Genomic DNA, 15,906 nt, shown 5'->3' with positions numbered 1-15,906 from the left:
TGCCTGAAAAAGACAGGAGAGCTGAAGAGTTTACTGTTCCCAGCTGTTACGATACCAGTGCTGTGGTTTGCAGCATAGCACTGTAAGACAAATCAAACCCAGTGACGGTTTACTTTAAAATGCTCTACTGTAAACTGCAATGCTTCAGGGGCTGATTAACAAGCAGCTCACGAGTGCATGAACTGGAAGTTGGGCAGACAGGAGGTCTAACCTCATCAGTCATTCCAAGCTAAGCATCCCTTCAACTCTGCTTTAAAATAAAATCTGTTTAGGCGATGTTATGAGCAGTACTTTAATTTCTGTCAGATTTTGAGATCTCCAGAAAGAAATCTGCAGGGTCAGTGTATTTTTTGTTTCAGTTTGTGTTCCCAAATTGCTTGGGGTTTGACTTTCCACCTAACAAATACATTTGGTAATGGTAAAATAAATTTAAGCCCTTTTCATTTCAGGTACAATGTGTGTATCATGGCTTATGGGCAAACTGGAAGTGGGAAGACATACACAATGTTGGGACCACAGCTCGAGGAGAACTTTGCATTCTCCACAGAAGATGAATCAGAACTTGGAATTATTCCTCGAGCTGCCCAAGAAGTGTTCAGGTGACAACTAAATAAAGGCTCATGTCAGTGGCAGTCACCTTAAACTTTACAGAAAGGATGAAATAATATTTGCAATATATTTATCATTACAGATTTCTGCTTCACAATGATTATTAGTTGTAGCTTCTCTGACTGCCATTCAGTGTTTGAGTTTTGATATAGATTACCTTTGTCTGATTTGCAAAGAAAATAAGATTATGCAATATTGTTGTATGTTATCTGCCCATCTGTCTTTCAGACTCCTAATTAACTTTTGAATCTGTTTCAACCATAGTTATGGGAGTCCAGAAGATAATTAAGTTAATACAAGTTTTGTGAAAATTGACAGTTGGAATAGATGAAGAGGATCCAGATTAGAACCTAGTCCCCAAGGAGCACGATAGTAAAACTTTTAACCATGATCTGTTCTTGCTTTAAGAATTCTTAGATTTTTTTAGTTGAACCTAATGCATGATTTAAACTGATACCCTGCTATGTTGTAATAGATGGGCCATTAGACGTTTCTCCAGTTAAACCTGTTTCTTTTGGAGAAGGGTATAAGCTAAATCAAAGATCCAGTTTTGTACCACAATAACTGTGTTTAAATGTAAATACTCTCCTGAATAGACAAGCCCTTAATTTATTAATTTTCTGAGGCTGTAGACAGATAACCTCTTACAGATCTAGCTGGGCAGTTTACCATCTCTGCCTGTTCATTGTTTGCACTCTGCCAGAGTTTATCATACTTTGAGCTCTAAATGCAATAACGTGTAGCAGAAAAAAGGTATAAAAAAAATCCTGAGGAGGGAGGAAGGCTGGTGGAGAAAAACAATTTAAGCTGGCACAGCTGTTTGGAAAATGAAGTTTTATTTACTGCTTCACATATAATTTAACTGTATATTCTGATTCTTCAGCTTAACATTAGCATGTGGATGAGACAAAGCCATGGCTGTGGATATTTAATAAGCACTTTTATCAGACTGTAATTAGCTTACAATTAAAGAATAGATCTTTATTTAGAGATTGTTCATTTGGGGTTTGACTTCAATGTTTTTTTGGCTTTTTTTCTTTTTTTTTTTTCTATTTTTATTCTCCAGGCTTATTTCAGAAAAGCCACCAGGAAGTTACTGGGTTGAGGTTTCTGTTGTAGAAGTGTATAATAATGACATTTTTGATCTTCTGGCCAAAGACAGTTGTGGAAAAGTATTTGGCGTCAAACGTGATATTGTTACAACCAGAGAAGGGAAGAGCGATGTTCCATTGCTTACGCACGAGTAAGTACACAATTTGATCCCTGTCATCCAACCATGATCTGGTGTCAATGCAATGTATAGCTGTCACAAAACTGGATTATAGGCACCAGTTACTGCTTCTAAACAATGAGTCCTTACCGTATGCAAAGAAACAGTTCTGACCATTTCCATTAGCTCAGTCTATTAGACTGCAGTTGGCTGCAAATTTCCAAGCACTTTCAGAAATAACAGTACAGTTAGTTTGGGTCATACCCCTGTGTTAAGCACCTTCTCCTCAGAATGGACAAGATGATAGCTGTGTGTCTCATTACTGCTGGATCTACGGCATTTGTCAGCTCTAGCAAAAGAAGTAGTAAACCAGTCACAAAGCTCTTTCTCTTCAGTCTTAACAAATTATAAAATTTACAGATTATAATAGAAATGTATGTACTTCTTGTAGATTTTTAAGCAGCTGCAGAGTGTTAGCTTTACCTACACACACTGGAGTAAAAAAAAAACAACCCAAAACTTTAGAAAGAATAAGATTTTAAGTTATCTTGTAATATGAATACCCGTCTTTCTCTGCTTAGTATTCTGTTTTTATAACTGGAGGCATTTAAGTGGGAATTGATATGCTGACATTTGAACCCATAGTTCTTGAAAATCCAGGTTCTTCAAACTGAAAGCTAAGAAGTAGCTAAGCTTCCACCCATTCAGTTTTAAGGTGTACAGCTTTCCAGTGTCGGTGTATGGTAAGTTTGATTCTTATTTACACATCCTCATGGTGTAGGGAGAGCTAAGGTATTTAGGGCTACAGCTACACTTATTTTAGTGCCTTCTTGTAATTACTAAGCATTACAAAGGCTTGTTCTAGTACACATGGGAATGATTTCTGGTGTTACATATGTCTAGTATACAAAGCAAATGTATAATACTTTCTTGTTATAAAACACTTACCTTGGCTAACTAGATGGTAAAAATCCCATGTTCATAACAATTCATCCATTAACAAAAGTCCATCTGTTTCAGATGCTTCATTTTAGTAACAGCAGTGTATAAACAACACAGCTCTTACTAAAAGGAAGCTAGTATTAAATCAACATTAGCAAAACCAAATTATGACAAGTAGTATGAGTGGCACCAGAGAAGTGATGCTTCCCAGTGGAATTAAGCTACTGGACATCTCCCTATGAGCGCCCAGCATGTGAACAGATTCTAGAAGGGAACATTTCTACTTCTGCACTACACAGAGGTCTAGAAACTTAGAAAAAATGTTCTGTTCCTTGGGCAAATAATGTTTGTGAAAAGAAACATCTTCCCCTATTGAAATGTTTAGGACTACAGTATTATAATGTTTTATGTTTCTCAGGGAAACATGATGGTTTTCTTCACTTATCTATAATAATGCTTGTCATGGGCTAATCTCTACTTTTCCAGGAGGAATTAGAAGTCAACTATGAAAAGCATCCCTCCCCACTCTGCCCCACCAATTAAAATAAAATGCATCCTCAGTGGAAATAACTGAAGGCAGTATTTTTGTCTTGTGGGACTTAGTCGCATAAGCAAACTTGTAGTTTGTTTATGTGGGTTTATGCTGTTGCCAGAAAGACTTGATAAAAATACAAGAATGTACTGGAGGGTTCTGCAAACATATTCTACCTAGTTATACGCATTTATTTACTCGTATTTTCTAGCCACTGAATTGCTCATAGAAAAGTGGGACCCCAGGGAAATTGTAAAGTGCCTTTCTTCGCCATGGGGCTATATAACTCTCCTTTCTTTCTGTGAAATAATAACCACTGCAATATTCCAGGAAGGATTAACATTTGTATCTGGGGTATGCCTGCTCTTTAGTCTTGAGGTTAAATACGATCTTCAGAGAAATTCTGCATTCTTGATTGCACTCTGCATGCTCCTTAAGAGCATGGGATGAATTAAAAATGACTGGAGCTTGAAGTGATGAGTCCTTTGCCCGCTGTGTATTATGCTGACTGGTGTGTTTCTCTCTGTTCTTGGATATCACTAACTGTGACTCTACTCCAGCTTAGGGCATCTGGTTAAGGCTCTGCTGTCAAGGGAATGAAAAACTCCTTCAGAAGAGGTTGGGAGCGGAGCCTAATCTGTGTGTGCTGAAGCTTTCCTGAAGGAGCTAATCTTTTTCCTTTGACTAGAGAAGAAAGGAACTGCATGACTTAGAAAATTAAGATGGGTGCATATAGTGTGGGTATGATGGCAGTTGAATTTTTCCAGCTTCACCAGAACCTCTGAGTAATTTTTAATTATGGTATTTTAGTAACCAAGATGCTGGCCTGGTTTCATGACTAAAAAATGCCAGCTCCCCTTCCCAAGCAAGCTTTGCATAGTTAGTGGGTGACCCATCGCTTTTTCTGGGCTTTGGGGAAGGGAGAGGTGAGATGTAGCTGGACTTGTGCCATAGAGACAAGGACTTGAAGCTGCAATAAGGTTTCATTTGTCCTGCTAGTTAATAAAATGGCTGCTCTGTTTAGTTCTGTAAATTTTAATTTATGGTAAAGGAACCTGGCGCCTTGAACTAAGCAACTCTTAAAAACCACTCATCTCACTCAATTGATAAAAACTCAGTTCTAATAGAAGTATAAATAAGAATATGGACTTATATCTTAATTACAATGCAAACAATGAAAAAAGGCCAATTCATAAACAGGTTATATTAATAATTACACAGAAAGGTTAATAAGAAAAAGCAAACCCCTGAAAAATAAGGGAAGCATTGAATGAGGCCACCCAGCTGCCTGAAATCTAAAGTAAACAGCTGGTGCTTTGAATAAAAACACATCCTCATTTGTGATAATATTTCATCTAGAATACATTGGCCTGCTGGGTCTCATTGGCTTCTCCATATATCCATTAAAGTACAGTAGTCTCTTTCCTACGAACACGTACATCTTATTGAATCACAAAAACCCCAGTCTCTTTCTTCTTTTATGGCTTAGTTGACTTTGGAGAACATTCAGCATCAAATTTTTAACCTAACCACAACAGAGCTTCTCTTTGTAGGATCTGGTCCTGGAACGTGTGGTACATACAGCATGATAAAGTTGTAGAGATTATACTAAAAACCTATTACTGTTAGTCCTGCTGAGAAGCTACTGTGCCAAGCTTGCAGCACGGGGCTGGGGATGCATTTTACCTTCAAACTCAAGACAGTTTCTCAGTAGGTGACCAGCACTGACCATACCCTGAGGCTAATCTTCTTCTGCAAACACTAGTTAAAGGACAGCAACCTGGAGCACTGACCCCTTGCCAGTGCACAGCAGCAGCTTGCAGAAGCCGATTGCCTGTTGCTACATCCTGGGGAAGGCTACTTACCTCTCAGGCTGTCCAGTCCTGGCTGACTAGCTGTTGGAAGATGCAGTTCAAGACAGTAAAAATCTGCCTCCCTGGACTTGAGGCAATAGTCAGATCACCCCAGTGTGAGGCTCTGCTTTCTCTGACAGTGGGAACTAGAGCTGTTGCTTCCCTGGTGGTGCCAGGTCAAAAAACCAGGGAGAAGTTGTCAGTGAATGCACAGAGGCAGAGATATTACAGGGGAGGCCAGTGTGTGTGGCTCAAGGTTGATCAGCAAAGTCTACAGTCATCAATTAGCTCCTGCAGCCCTGGTTACACAAGGAACTGCTTTTAGGTGCCTGCTTCTCTTAAGTGTCTATAAACATGGTGTGGCCAAGTGTTTTTCTGTTCTTCAGGTGCCCTTGCTTTATTTTCAGATGAAATAGTTTTAGCTGGATATAGCTCTTTTGTCTCTAAACTCTTGGTATGGCTCTTCTTAGCATAAAATAAGTTTGTGGCCAGTGTGACTTTTGCTGAAACCTGCCAATTCTAAGTTATTAAGGCCTTGCCTTTTATCATATGCTTGATTTTGCTGATTGCAGTGATGTGGAACCAAGCCTGTAGCCTGTCAGGAGAGTTATTAATGGTTCTGGTGTTACAGGGCATTCAGTAACCGGGCTGTGATATGCAGTCATAGTAATTTATACCTCCATCTAGAAACTAATGTTTAGGTGATGTAACTTGAGTGACTATTGAAGAAGGCAATACAGCGAAAGGAAAAAGGGGAGGCAATCTTACCTCCTTTGTTTTAAACATTGCAAACCTGGGGGAAATCATAGTGGGGTTTTTTCTTTACCTAAACAGTTTATTTTATGTTCTGTGTTAGGATTTTGCCCTTTGATTGGTCATATTTGCAGTATTTCTTTTAACTAGAAAGAAAACAGACAGTACGAGAGAAAATCATCTATAGAAACTTATGCCTGTCTATTCTGACACTGTGCTGGAGTCCCTGCTCATTGAGCAGTGGAATTGAACTTTTTTCCAAGGATTCTGGACTTAATTCCAAATGTGAAATATGATTTCCAAAGGCCCAGAGAAATTCTTTTTTTTGCCCTGATTCTGTACCTCCCAAAGAACAGGAACTACCTTAATGTAAACTGGACAACTCCACTTCTGTAAATCCAGAGATTTCAGGAATGTCTAAATCTGTGTATTTTCTTCCAGAGTGTGGAGGTATAGAAATTTCGGTTGCTTCTAGAGCTGAGCTAGAGTACGTATAGACCTGCAAGGCCACTTCTTCAGCACTTGCAGTGCTACATCACAGCTTTTGTCCTGAATTGTCATGTTGGACTATATCCCACCTGAAAAAGTCTATATACAGTTGTTTGTGCAGCTCAAACTGAGGTTACTATAAGAAGTTAGAAGAGTGGGGAAGTGAAAATGCTCAGACTCACGTCCAAGTTGTCAGCTTTCTTGTGTGATTTTTAGTGTCAGTCAGTTAAATCTTCTCCTTGTTTCTTTACTTCCTAGGACTGTTGAAAATGCATCTGAATTTTTGCATCTAGTCTACAAAGGCCTACAGCTGAGAGTCAGGCACCCAACACTGGTGCATGCTCATTCCTCTCGTTCTCATCTGGTAGTTACATTGACCATAACCACCATCACCTCTGGAGATAACTTTGGTAAGTCGGATCTTACTAAAATACATCTAGGGCCAGTTGGTTTGTTTGAAAAACAGTCAGTGGACTTAGATATTTTCATATTGTTTTTTTCTCCCTTTTCCAATGTTTAATACATTCAAATTCTTTTCCATTGTTTAACTTCTGCATACCTTCTTAAATAACAGACCGGTTTGATGTCTGAATGACACTGAAACTTTCATAAAAACTTTCAATTTTTCTTTACGTGTCTTCATTACAGAGTTCTTGAAGTTTTATAGCATGAGACAAGTAATGAAATAAATTTTATTAGTAGTTCATAAGATAAGGTATAAGGTAAGATAGATAAGATATCAGTAAGAGATTCTCAAATACAGTAGTTAAATCACTTCGTATGACATATCATATAATTATTCATGGTAAGTTTGTGGTAAAGCTAACCATGTGTTTTAGGGATCATCGTATGCTTTTGGGTGAATATTTTTTTACCCACTGCCTTGCAAAAACATCCACTAAATTCAGAGTCCCTTGAACTGTTAATAACAGGCCACTGTAGGAACAGACAACATAGTTGTCTTATTTACTATGGCAAAACCTATATTTCAACTTTTCATTACCACACTAAGACTTACCAGTTTATTGCTTTAGGAATAACTTCAGCTTTTGGGGGTTAACTTTGTTTTCTTTTGCTCATGTTGTAATTAGGCTCTCTGCTTCCAGTGCTGTGGTCCATCTCCTTCATACTCTGCAACAACAATATGGTTTTAGAAAGTGGAAAATATTTAACATTTTTTCCCTTAGATTGCTATCAGAAATTAAACCGACACTATTAGCAGAACGGAACAAACAGTGCCCTCACTCCCCTATGGGCCTTGCCAAAAGACACAGTTACTTCACCAGTTGCAGCTCAATGTTACAGATGTTAGCTCTAACCAGTCCCAGATTCTTGTCAATCAGGCAGATGTTACCTTTCAAAACACAGTGTCTGCACCGTTAGTGCACCAGCCATCTTGTCTAGGCCAGAATTCCCTTTGCCATTTTGAATTGCCATCACTCTACTACGTCACGTTGTCTGGCAGCAAAGCTCCATAGAAACGTCTAATTTATGTTGAGTGCAGGCTCGGGCTCTCAGCCCATGGCACATGGATGAAGATCCGCAATATGGGGGGTACAGCAGCACTGCAAGTGGGACCTTGCTGTAGCAGTGTGACAGTGCATTCTCTCTTCTTTAAAAGGAGAATTAATTTAAAAGCTAGGTGCTGGGTACAGTTGTCAAATATCTCAACCCTGGAGATGGAAGTCACTAAATAAAAAGTTGTAAAGTCTGTGATGAGTTCTGCACCTAAAGCCAGGGCTGACAAACCAGCACTTTTTCAGGTTTGATTAAGGACTCTTAGCGTTTTGTTTCAGTAATATCTCTTGTTTGAGGAGAGCTGTTTCTTAATTTCCTCGTCTCAAACTGAAGAGGAGAGAGGACACTTATTTTGACATGAAATGTCAAATGGCCTGAAGCCATTTATTCTGTGTAAACCAACACAGCTGCTCTGTCTACACTGTGAACAGCTAGCTTGGGTTTTAGCAACAGCCTAGCTGGAGAGGTACAGAGTTCTGCAACCCGAGTAAGTCTGTTCCTTACTCAAGTTTTGCAGCTGGAAACTTTGTACTTTTGCAACAAAGACTCTTTAATTCCCCAAGAGAGTCTGGTATCTCTATTACCTGTAGCAGTGTGCGCCTTGTATTCTTTTATGTCTTTCAGAGAGACAGAGAGAGAGATGGATGAAAACCAAAACACTGAAGAAAAAAAAACCAAAACTGCTTTGGGAAAGCTCTTTTGCATACGCTCCTGCTCAGCTACTGTCAAAGCAGCTTCCCCAGAGAATCTGTCTTCCTCTTCCTTCCCAGCAGAAAGTGAAAGCCAGATGCTGCTGCTGAGGAAGAGGAAGGATATGAAGCAGCCCAGTGCAGCTACAGAACTACCAGGAGTAGTAGGTAACCAGCCTGGACAAGTGAGAGTAATGCTATTGAGGCTAACAACTCAGCATGTAGAGATGCAGCAGTGCCATATGCGGGCTGATGGACGAATAGAGGGAACAGCAGCAAGGGACCAAATAGAAGAAGCAGGACAAACTTTTTTTTGCCAGAGTTTCAAATACATATAAACAGACTTCAGAGCTTATTGCACCTAAACAAGCAAAATCTCACTTTGGTTGCAGTCAATCTAAAACATGAAAAAATGCCCTTTAAAGTCCTTACTGGCCTCCTGTTTCTTGTTTTCCACATAGAAATGTGAACAATGGGGATATTAGATACCACAGAACCTGCACACAAGTCTTGTTACTAACTGGTATGATCAGTTTGATGAACAAAATCTTAACTACAAAGTCATTCAGGCTGCCTGTGCCATTGATTATGACTTGTATATTACTTCTGTTAGAATGGCCTAAACTGGCAGATACTGTACTTCCCCTGTCGATGCCCCATTTTTCACCATCACAATTTCCATCACAAGTGCCATTGAGCAGCTCCCTTTGTTTGTTTTTTCCATTAACCAGGTACTTCATGGGAAGATGAACAAACCAGTCAAAGACTAAATAAAGAGGTTTCTGGCACCTTTCCACAAAAAATGAGGGACAATAAATCCACCTCTTCTTCCAGAGCCTCTTCACCAGCACAACTTGAAGCCACTGAGAAACTGAAGCAAGTCAAAACTAGATTGCAGCTGGTGGACCTGGCTGGTAGCGAGTGTGTGGGTAAGTGAACGTGTCTGTTTATGGGCATGGATCCTACCAGATGTAGGTTACAATAGTTGCCTTTGCCTCTTTATGTGAGGATACACACTACCCTGCTTTCATGCAGGGGTGGTTTAAACCCACAGCTCCTGACATAAACAGAATTTGTGGGCCTGATTGTTCCAGTTTTACACTGGTACAGTTTAACTGAAAACCTGTCTGCATAAGCCTAAAATAAGCCCAGGGCGGTTACCCGTATCATAGGTATATTATTTGTTCAGACTGGTTTTATTAAGCCTGTTTTTCTACTCTGAAAATTAGCATGTCTTTGTACAGAAATGTTTAAATTGCATAAATTATTTAAATATTATGAATATCTGTAATAATTGATATCACCATGTGTGGGTTTTTCTGCCTTCTTGTGGAAAAAGTCTTGGAGGAAGTTAGTGTTGAAAAGATAATATTGTTTTCATTTTTTCTTCAAAGCATTTTCCTCCTCCCCCCTCCTTTATGTGCACAATAATTTCAAAAACTTGATTATTTCCTAAAGGACAAGCTTTCTTACCAAGGAAAGCCATGCAGCCAAGTGTACCATTCCAGAAATAATGTTTTGAAAACGGAACCAGTATTATGAGAGAGTCTTTTACTTTACTGCCAAGAATTCTTGCTGTTGCTCACTGTTAAACTTTTGTTCTACAGAGAAACCTAATCTAATACTTTTTTTTTTTTTCATTTGCTCTAAGTGCTGGAAACTGTTTCATAAACACATAATTGAGCAACAGTGTGTGTTTGTTCACTCAGCACAACCAGGACAAACGTTTACTTGGTCTGGGGCTCAGTGGGCCAGTCTAGTGAAGTCCAGAACTGTGCTCACTTACACCAGTGTTAGATGTTGAGGGTGGTCAGACACTGGAACAGGTTGCCCAGAGAAGCTGTGGATGTCCCCTCCCTGGAAGTGTTTAAGGCCAGGTTGGATGAGGCTTTGAGCAACCTGCTTTAGAGGAAGGTGTCCCTGCTGATGGCAGGGGGGTTGGAACTAGATGATCTTTAAGGTCCCTTCCAACCCAAACCATTCTATGATTCTATGTGGCCCAGCACATACAGCAGACTAACCTCTGCCATCAGCTATGCTGGTTGAGATTTTAAGGTGTTGGATTTACTCTGATAAAAGTGAGGGCAGCTGTTAACTTGTAATTGTTTTAAAAAGTGGACAAATCTAAATGATCAGCAGTAGCAGGCATCTCACACACTTTAAATGTACATCAGCACCCTGCCTTGTTAGCTTCCCTGCCATCCTGGATCATATACAACATTTACTAAGCGGTCCCTTTTTAGTTTCATCTAAATATGCTTTATGGAGGATCATTTGGCCAAATGTAGATAATCAGCAGTTTAAACATGTTCCCCCTCACCTATTTGCAGTTTTCTCCTCTATGGTGATAAGCACTGTCTCAGGAGTCCACCTTCACTGGCTATAAAAGAAGCCTGAGGATGGCTGGAGGCACAGACCCCAGTAAAGTTAGTCTGAGATACAGCCTGTCTCAGTTTACTGACACCCCATGGCAGAGTCTCCCAAACTGTTCTGCTCTGCTCCACTCTGCAAAGAGACTCTACTGTTCCAGCCCCATCCTCTCCCACAGTCATATTTCTCCATCCCTCACTGTCCAGATTCCTGGGGTGTGTTTTCTCTTACTGTGCCTTTTCATACTTGCCTCTTGAACACCTCTCTTGTTCTCCCAGTTGGGAAAATCCTGACCTAAAGGAAAAACAAGATCCCTAGCCTCTCTGTACAGCCTCTTTGTCTCTCTAGAGGTGGGACAGAAGGCAGCTTGAAGAAACTGTTAGCCCCTTCTGACCATCTCACTACCATTAGCTCTGCCTAGCATGGATCGTATGCTCCGGGTAATGAGAGCTGATTGCAGATGCATCTGTAGCTCATCCACTATCCTGAAGAAAGGCTGAATTTGAGTAATGTGATGCTAAATGGTAATAGCAAGTTTCTCTTCCCCAAATGGCAGAGGTAAGGACAGGAGGAATTAATTACTCTTAACTGTACACTCATCCAGACTGATCATTTTTGTTGCAGCACCTCTTGAAATTGGTGCAACTTGATTTGTAGATCAGACCTTTCCAGTGTTGCTCAAGGGTAGCATTGCTGCACGTGACCATGCTGGGTGGATGGTAGAAGGGCATCATTTTCTTGTATCAATTTCCTTACAGCAAATCATACTACAGAGAACAGCACCTTACAGACTTTGGTGGACATAAACCCCTCACACTTATGGCTGCTGTACAGTTTTGTTTCTGCAGCTTCTGCCATCAGAGTCACTCCTGTTCTTCCTAAGGGATACAGACGGGGTGGTTAACTGTTATAAAATATGGTGGAACACAACAGGCTTCTCTCTGGAGACTCCGTGGACTGATGTTTTCAAAAGCAGCATTGTCTTGTCTGATCTTAACGGTGTTTCTACTTTCTCAGTTCCATAATAAATATGGAGCCAAGATGTATTGTACAGCTGAAGAGATAAACTTTAACATGAGAGACTTCAGACCATGTGTAGGCACTGAACCTTCTTTAACCTCCCTTCAAAGACTAGAAGTGTTGAACAATGTAGTGGCAGTCGGAGTAAACAGTCGCTGCGTCTTGCTTTTGGCACAGGTGGACTGGAAGTCATGGTTCAGAATTTGTGTTAAAAAATACTGTGACAAAAGTAGATGACACAGCAACAGAATTTTTTTTTCACAAATTTCAACTGAAGCAGCTTTGCTTAGTCTTACCCTCGCCTTTTTCTGCGCTGTCCTAGGTATGTCTGGAGTGACAGGCGCAGCACTGAGAGAGACATCCTTTATTAACCGCAGCTTGTCTGCCCTAGCAGACGTCCTTGGAGCAATAGCAGAACAGCGACCTCACGTACCTTATCGAAACAGCAAACTTACGCATCTGCTTCAGGACTCCGTAGGTGAGAGATTATTCTGACTTCTGTTTAACACCAGAGATTTACTTTCTCAATCTTTCCCCTCCTTTGTTGTGTAAAACTAGAGGATGATCTTGTTCTCGTGCCTTGTCTGTAGGCCTCTATTCAAAGACTCTGGCTTTGGAGCACAGTGAGTACACACTGAGTGTTTGAACTCCTCTTGAATTTGGCTAAACCTTGCTGTTTCCAAGGTTCATTTTACGAATACACTTGGAATAATCTTCACACCATCTCTAATAGGATCATGTAAATGGTAATAATTGCATTTCACTGGCGTTTCACATCAGGTGCAGTTTAAAAGTTAAGCTTCAATCTTTATTACGACAGGGTGCGGTCACATATTTGCACATTCCTGAACGTTGTCCCTATAGCAGTAAGAAAAAGGACGGAGAGAACATATGCATGGTACTGTGCTACGGCTCCTTTTTGTGTTTCAGTCACCTCCTCTTCTCTAGCTCCTCACCTATGCAGAAACAGTTTTAAAGCAAGCATAATTCCTGCAGCAATGTCAGATTTGTGTCCATCAATACAGTATATTAGTCCATCTTTCTTCAGCCAGAAAGCATCAGCCCTTCAGTCTCCAGTTCAAGGCACTGATAGTGACTGAGGTAACAGTTCTTCAGAGCTTCTGAAAGACTTAATTTTTGCTTGAACTTTGAATTTCACCTAGTGCTGGAGTCCCCACTGTGAAAAGGGAAAGCTAAAGAAATAAATTAGTTTAGGAGCTATGTCGTATGGGCACTAGGCCTGGTTTTAACCATGCCTGGTGTATGACTTGGGTGACACTGTTTAGGTGAAGTGTTGAAAGCAGTAATTTCCTTGTGTGAATTTCTTTGTGTGTTTAATCATTTTCTGTGAACTTCTAATAAGTCTGTTTTGCTTTACTGTCACACAAAGCAGCCATTTTGCCATGATCCTGAATTTACAAACATTTCACAAAGCTTAATGAAGTGCCCAGACCCATAATATACATGCAGATAAACTGATGAAGCTATAAGGGAGGGGGGAAAAATCTACATTACAAATGGTGAAACATTTATTCTACTAGGGCAAATATTGTATTGTTATATATAGACTTCCACTGACAGAACTCCCTGTTTTCAACAGCCCTCTTCACATATAGTCTTCTGCTTCCTAAGCAACGGTAGCCTATGCTCATTGTTCTGTAGATCAATACATTACCAGTGTGTAACTTACTGAAAATAATGAGGTAAATAAGTATGTTTTGTCTTTTTCCTGCTTTTAGGAGGTGATGCTAAACTGCTGGTGATGCTGTGCATCTCTCCTGACCAGAAGTACTTAACAGAATCAATGCAGTCTCTGGGATTTGGAACTCGTGCTCGGCAAGTTCAGAGGGGACAAGTCAAGAAAAAAAATTTCCCAGTGCAGAGTAAAGCAAAATAAAACCTAAGACTCCTGTGGATTAAAGTATTATTAATGAGTTCCTCAGACTGAAATGTATATTATTGTCCTAAAGCCGTTCTTTTACATATCAACTGCCAGATAAAATAAACAATCCTCAACATGGCATTAGTAAGCCATAAACCTGCTGATAATGTTCTTGCTCCAAAGATAATAGCAAGTATTGACAAGACCTACCAACCATGGTGGAATGGCAGATAAATAAATCAGGCTTTTTTAGGAAACCTACTTCCAAGACATTGTTTTGGTGATGTGTTTCATTTGGGTAAGTAGAACTAAGTCAAGAGAGCCCTGATTTAGGATGGCTCGCTTCTGAAAGGCTAAGAGTGCATTCTCTTTTCTTAGTAAATGACAGGGACCTATCATTCCAGTGCTTCAAAGCAGCAAGTGAAATAGTTCCCCTCAGCTTGGAGTAAAATGAGACATATCGTGGCTTGCTCTTCTTTCTAGCATGGGTGGGGTCATTCCTAACACACTGTCAACAGGCAGGAGTGTCAAGGAACACAGCAGCTGTATTGAATGGAGTTCTGTTCTGTGCTTTCAGGCAGGAAATAATGGCACCAGTGAGATGGAGAAAGAGGAATAAGGCTGTGTCTGTTATCTCTCTGGAATGTATCTTAAGAAGTAAATGAGGGAGTATGCAACTTTTTGAAAACACACTCATTAAATGTTTAGAGTGCATCCCAACTCTGCTGAGTTCACTAAGGCTACAGCTTTGCCTGTTTTTTGTTTTGTTTTTTTTCCTCCACGAGTGCTGAAAGGCCCTGAACTACAGATCCTAATGGCTAATGCGGCCTAACTTGTACAAATGTTTTAGTAGTAGTTGGACCTGTTGTTTCACTTACATTTCTGAAGCATGAAGGCATACCTTGAAGTTGCCTGCAGATTAGAAAAGGATAACTACACACTTTAGGAATAAAACAGCAAAATCCCAGTATGTGATGCGATGCTTGTCATCTTCTAGAGGCTTTCATTCACTTACACCAACACTGAGACAACACCATGCAGGATTTGTGAATGAAGTTACACTCGGAGAAGTTTCCGGTAAATTTAAGCAATGTTAGAGATGGTAAGCGGCTCTGAGATGAGTAGTTGGGTTCAAATAACATCTGATGTGTTTTGTGTGCTGGGTTATTGCTCTGCAGAGGCCTCAGGATCCATTCTGAATCGTTAACCTCCAGCAATCACTCTGCCTCTAGACTGGGAGAGAGGTCATTGGTGGGTCACTGCAGGAAGGCTTAAATTGCACTGGCCTGCCCAAAAGGCTGGAGTTTATAGTACTCCAAGTCACTTAACCTTCACAAGCATAAATATTTATCCAGAGATTTTATAGCATACTATTATTGGAATTTCACCCTTGAATATTTAACAGCTGCTGTGGTGCATGCAGTGCTCTGGTGCTCAGAACATTAGCAACCCAACTGGAGAGCCATAATGATACTTGTTTTCCTAAATAGTGTCACAAGGGTAAAAATGGCTTCACTTTATCTGATTCCAGCACTAACAGATGGGTAGAAAAAGAATCTGGACATAGGACCTTACAAAGCTGAATGGTCACTAAAGCAATCTCTGGTGAGAAGGTGTCAGAGCAAGGAATGTTAGCCTGCTACATGAAGCACAGGAGCAGACAGCTTCAAGCTCACCTTAGCCTGATGACAGCTAGGCTACTAAAGCAGCCCCGATCAGAGCTCTGAAAGGAAGGGCTAGCTGGTTCCACCAGCATCTTTAAGCAAGTTCCTCAAATATTTTTAAGGATTTAGCATTTCCTAAGTGTTACATAGAAATGTAACTTGTCATGGACTGTGCTTTCTTTTCTGGAGCTGCTCTTCAAACCTTGGCATTTATTTACAATCTGTGTGGTAGGGAGAAGCAGCGATACTTATTGTTAAAGCTGAGAAATAAACCCCTCAAATATCAGCTAATACCAAAAGTTTAAGTTTCTATATCAACATGAACTCTGCCAAATGGTGGATATGCAGCATTCCCTATTCCTGTTTTCCTTGTCA

General features: G+C 40.2%; 1 protein-coding gene across 1 annotated transcript; it reads left to right on the top strand.

Annotated features, from left to right (window-relative positions):
- Nucleotides 1-449: 449 nt before the first annotated feature.
- KIF25 (kinesin family member 25) lies at nt 450-13,882 on the top strand (the record flags this gene model as incomplete). The annotated part of the gene is made up of 6 exons (XM_010167502.1): nt 450-599; nt 1,676-1,852; nt 6,647-6,798; nt 9,327-9,524; nt 12,308-12,463; nt 13,725-13,882. Coding segments are annotated over 6 exons (991 nt in total), but the record flags the coding sequence as incomplete, so codon positions are not given.
- Nucleotides 13,883-15,906: the final 2,024 nt, after the last annotated feature.

Source organism: Antrostomus carolinensis, unplaced genomic scaffold, assembly GCF_000700745.2.
Source record: "Antrostomus carolinensis isolate BGI_N321 unplaced genomic scaffold, ASM70074v2 scaffold4155, whole genome shotgun sequence".
Lineage (NCBI taxonomy): Eukaryota > Metazoa > Chordata > Aves > Caprimulgiformes > Caprimulgidae > Antrostomus > Antrostomus carolinensis.
This window is presented reverse-complemented; position numbering and strand designations above follow the sequence as displayed.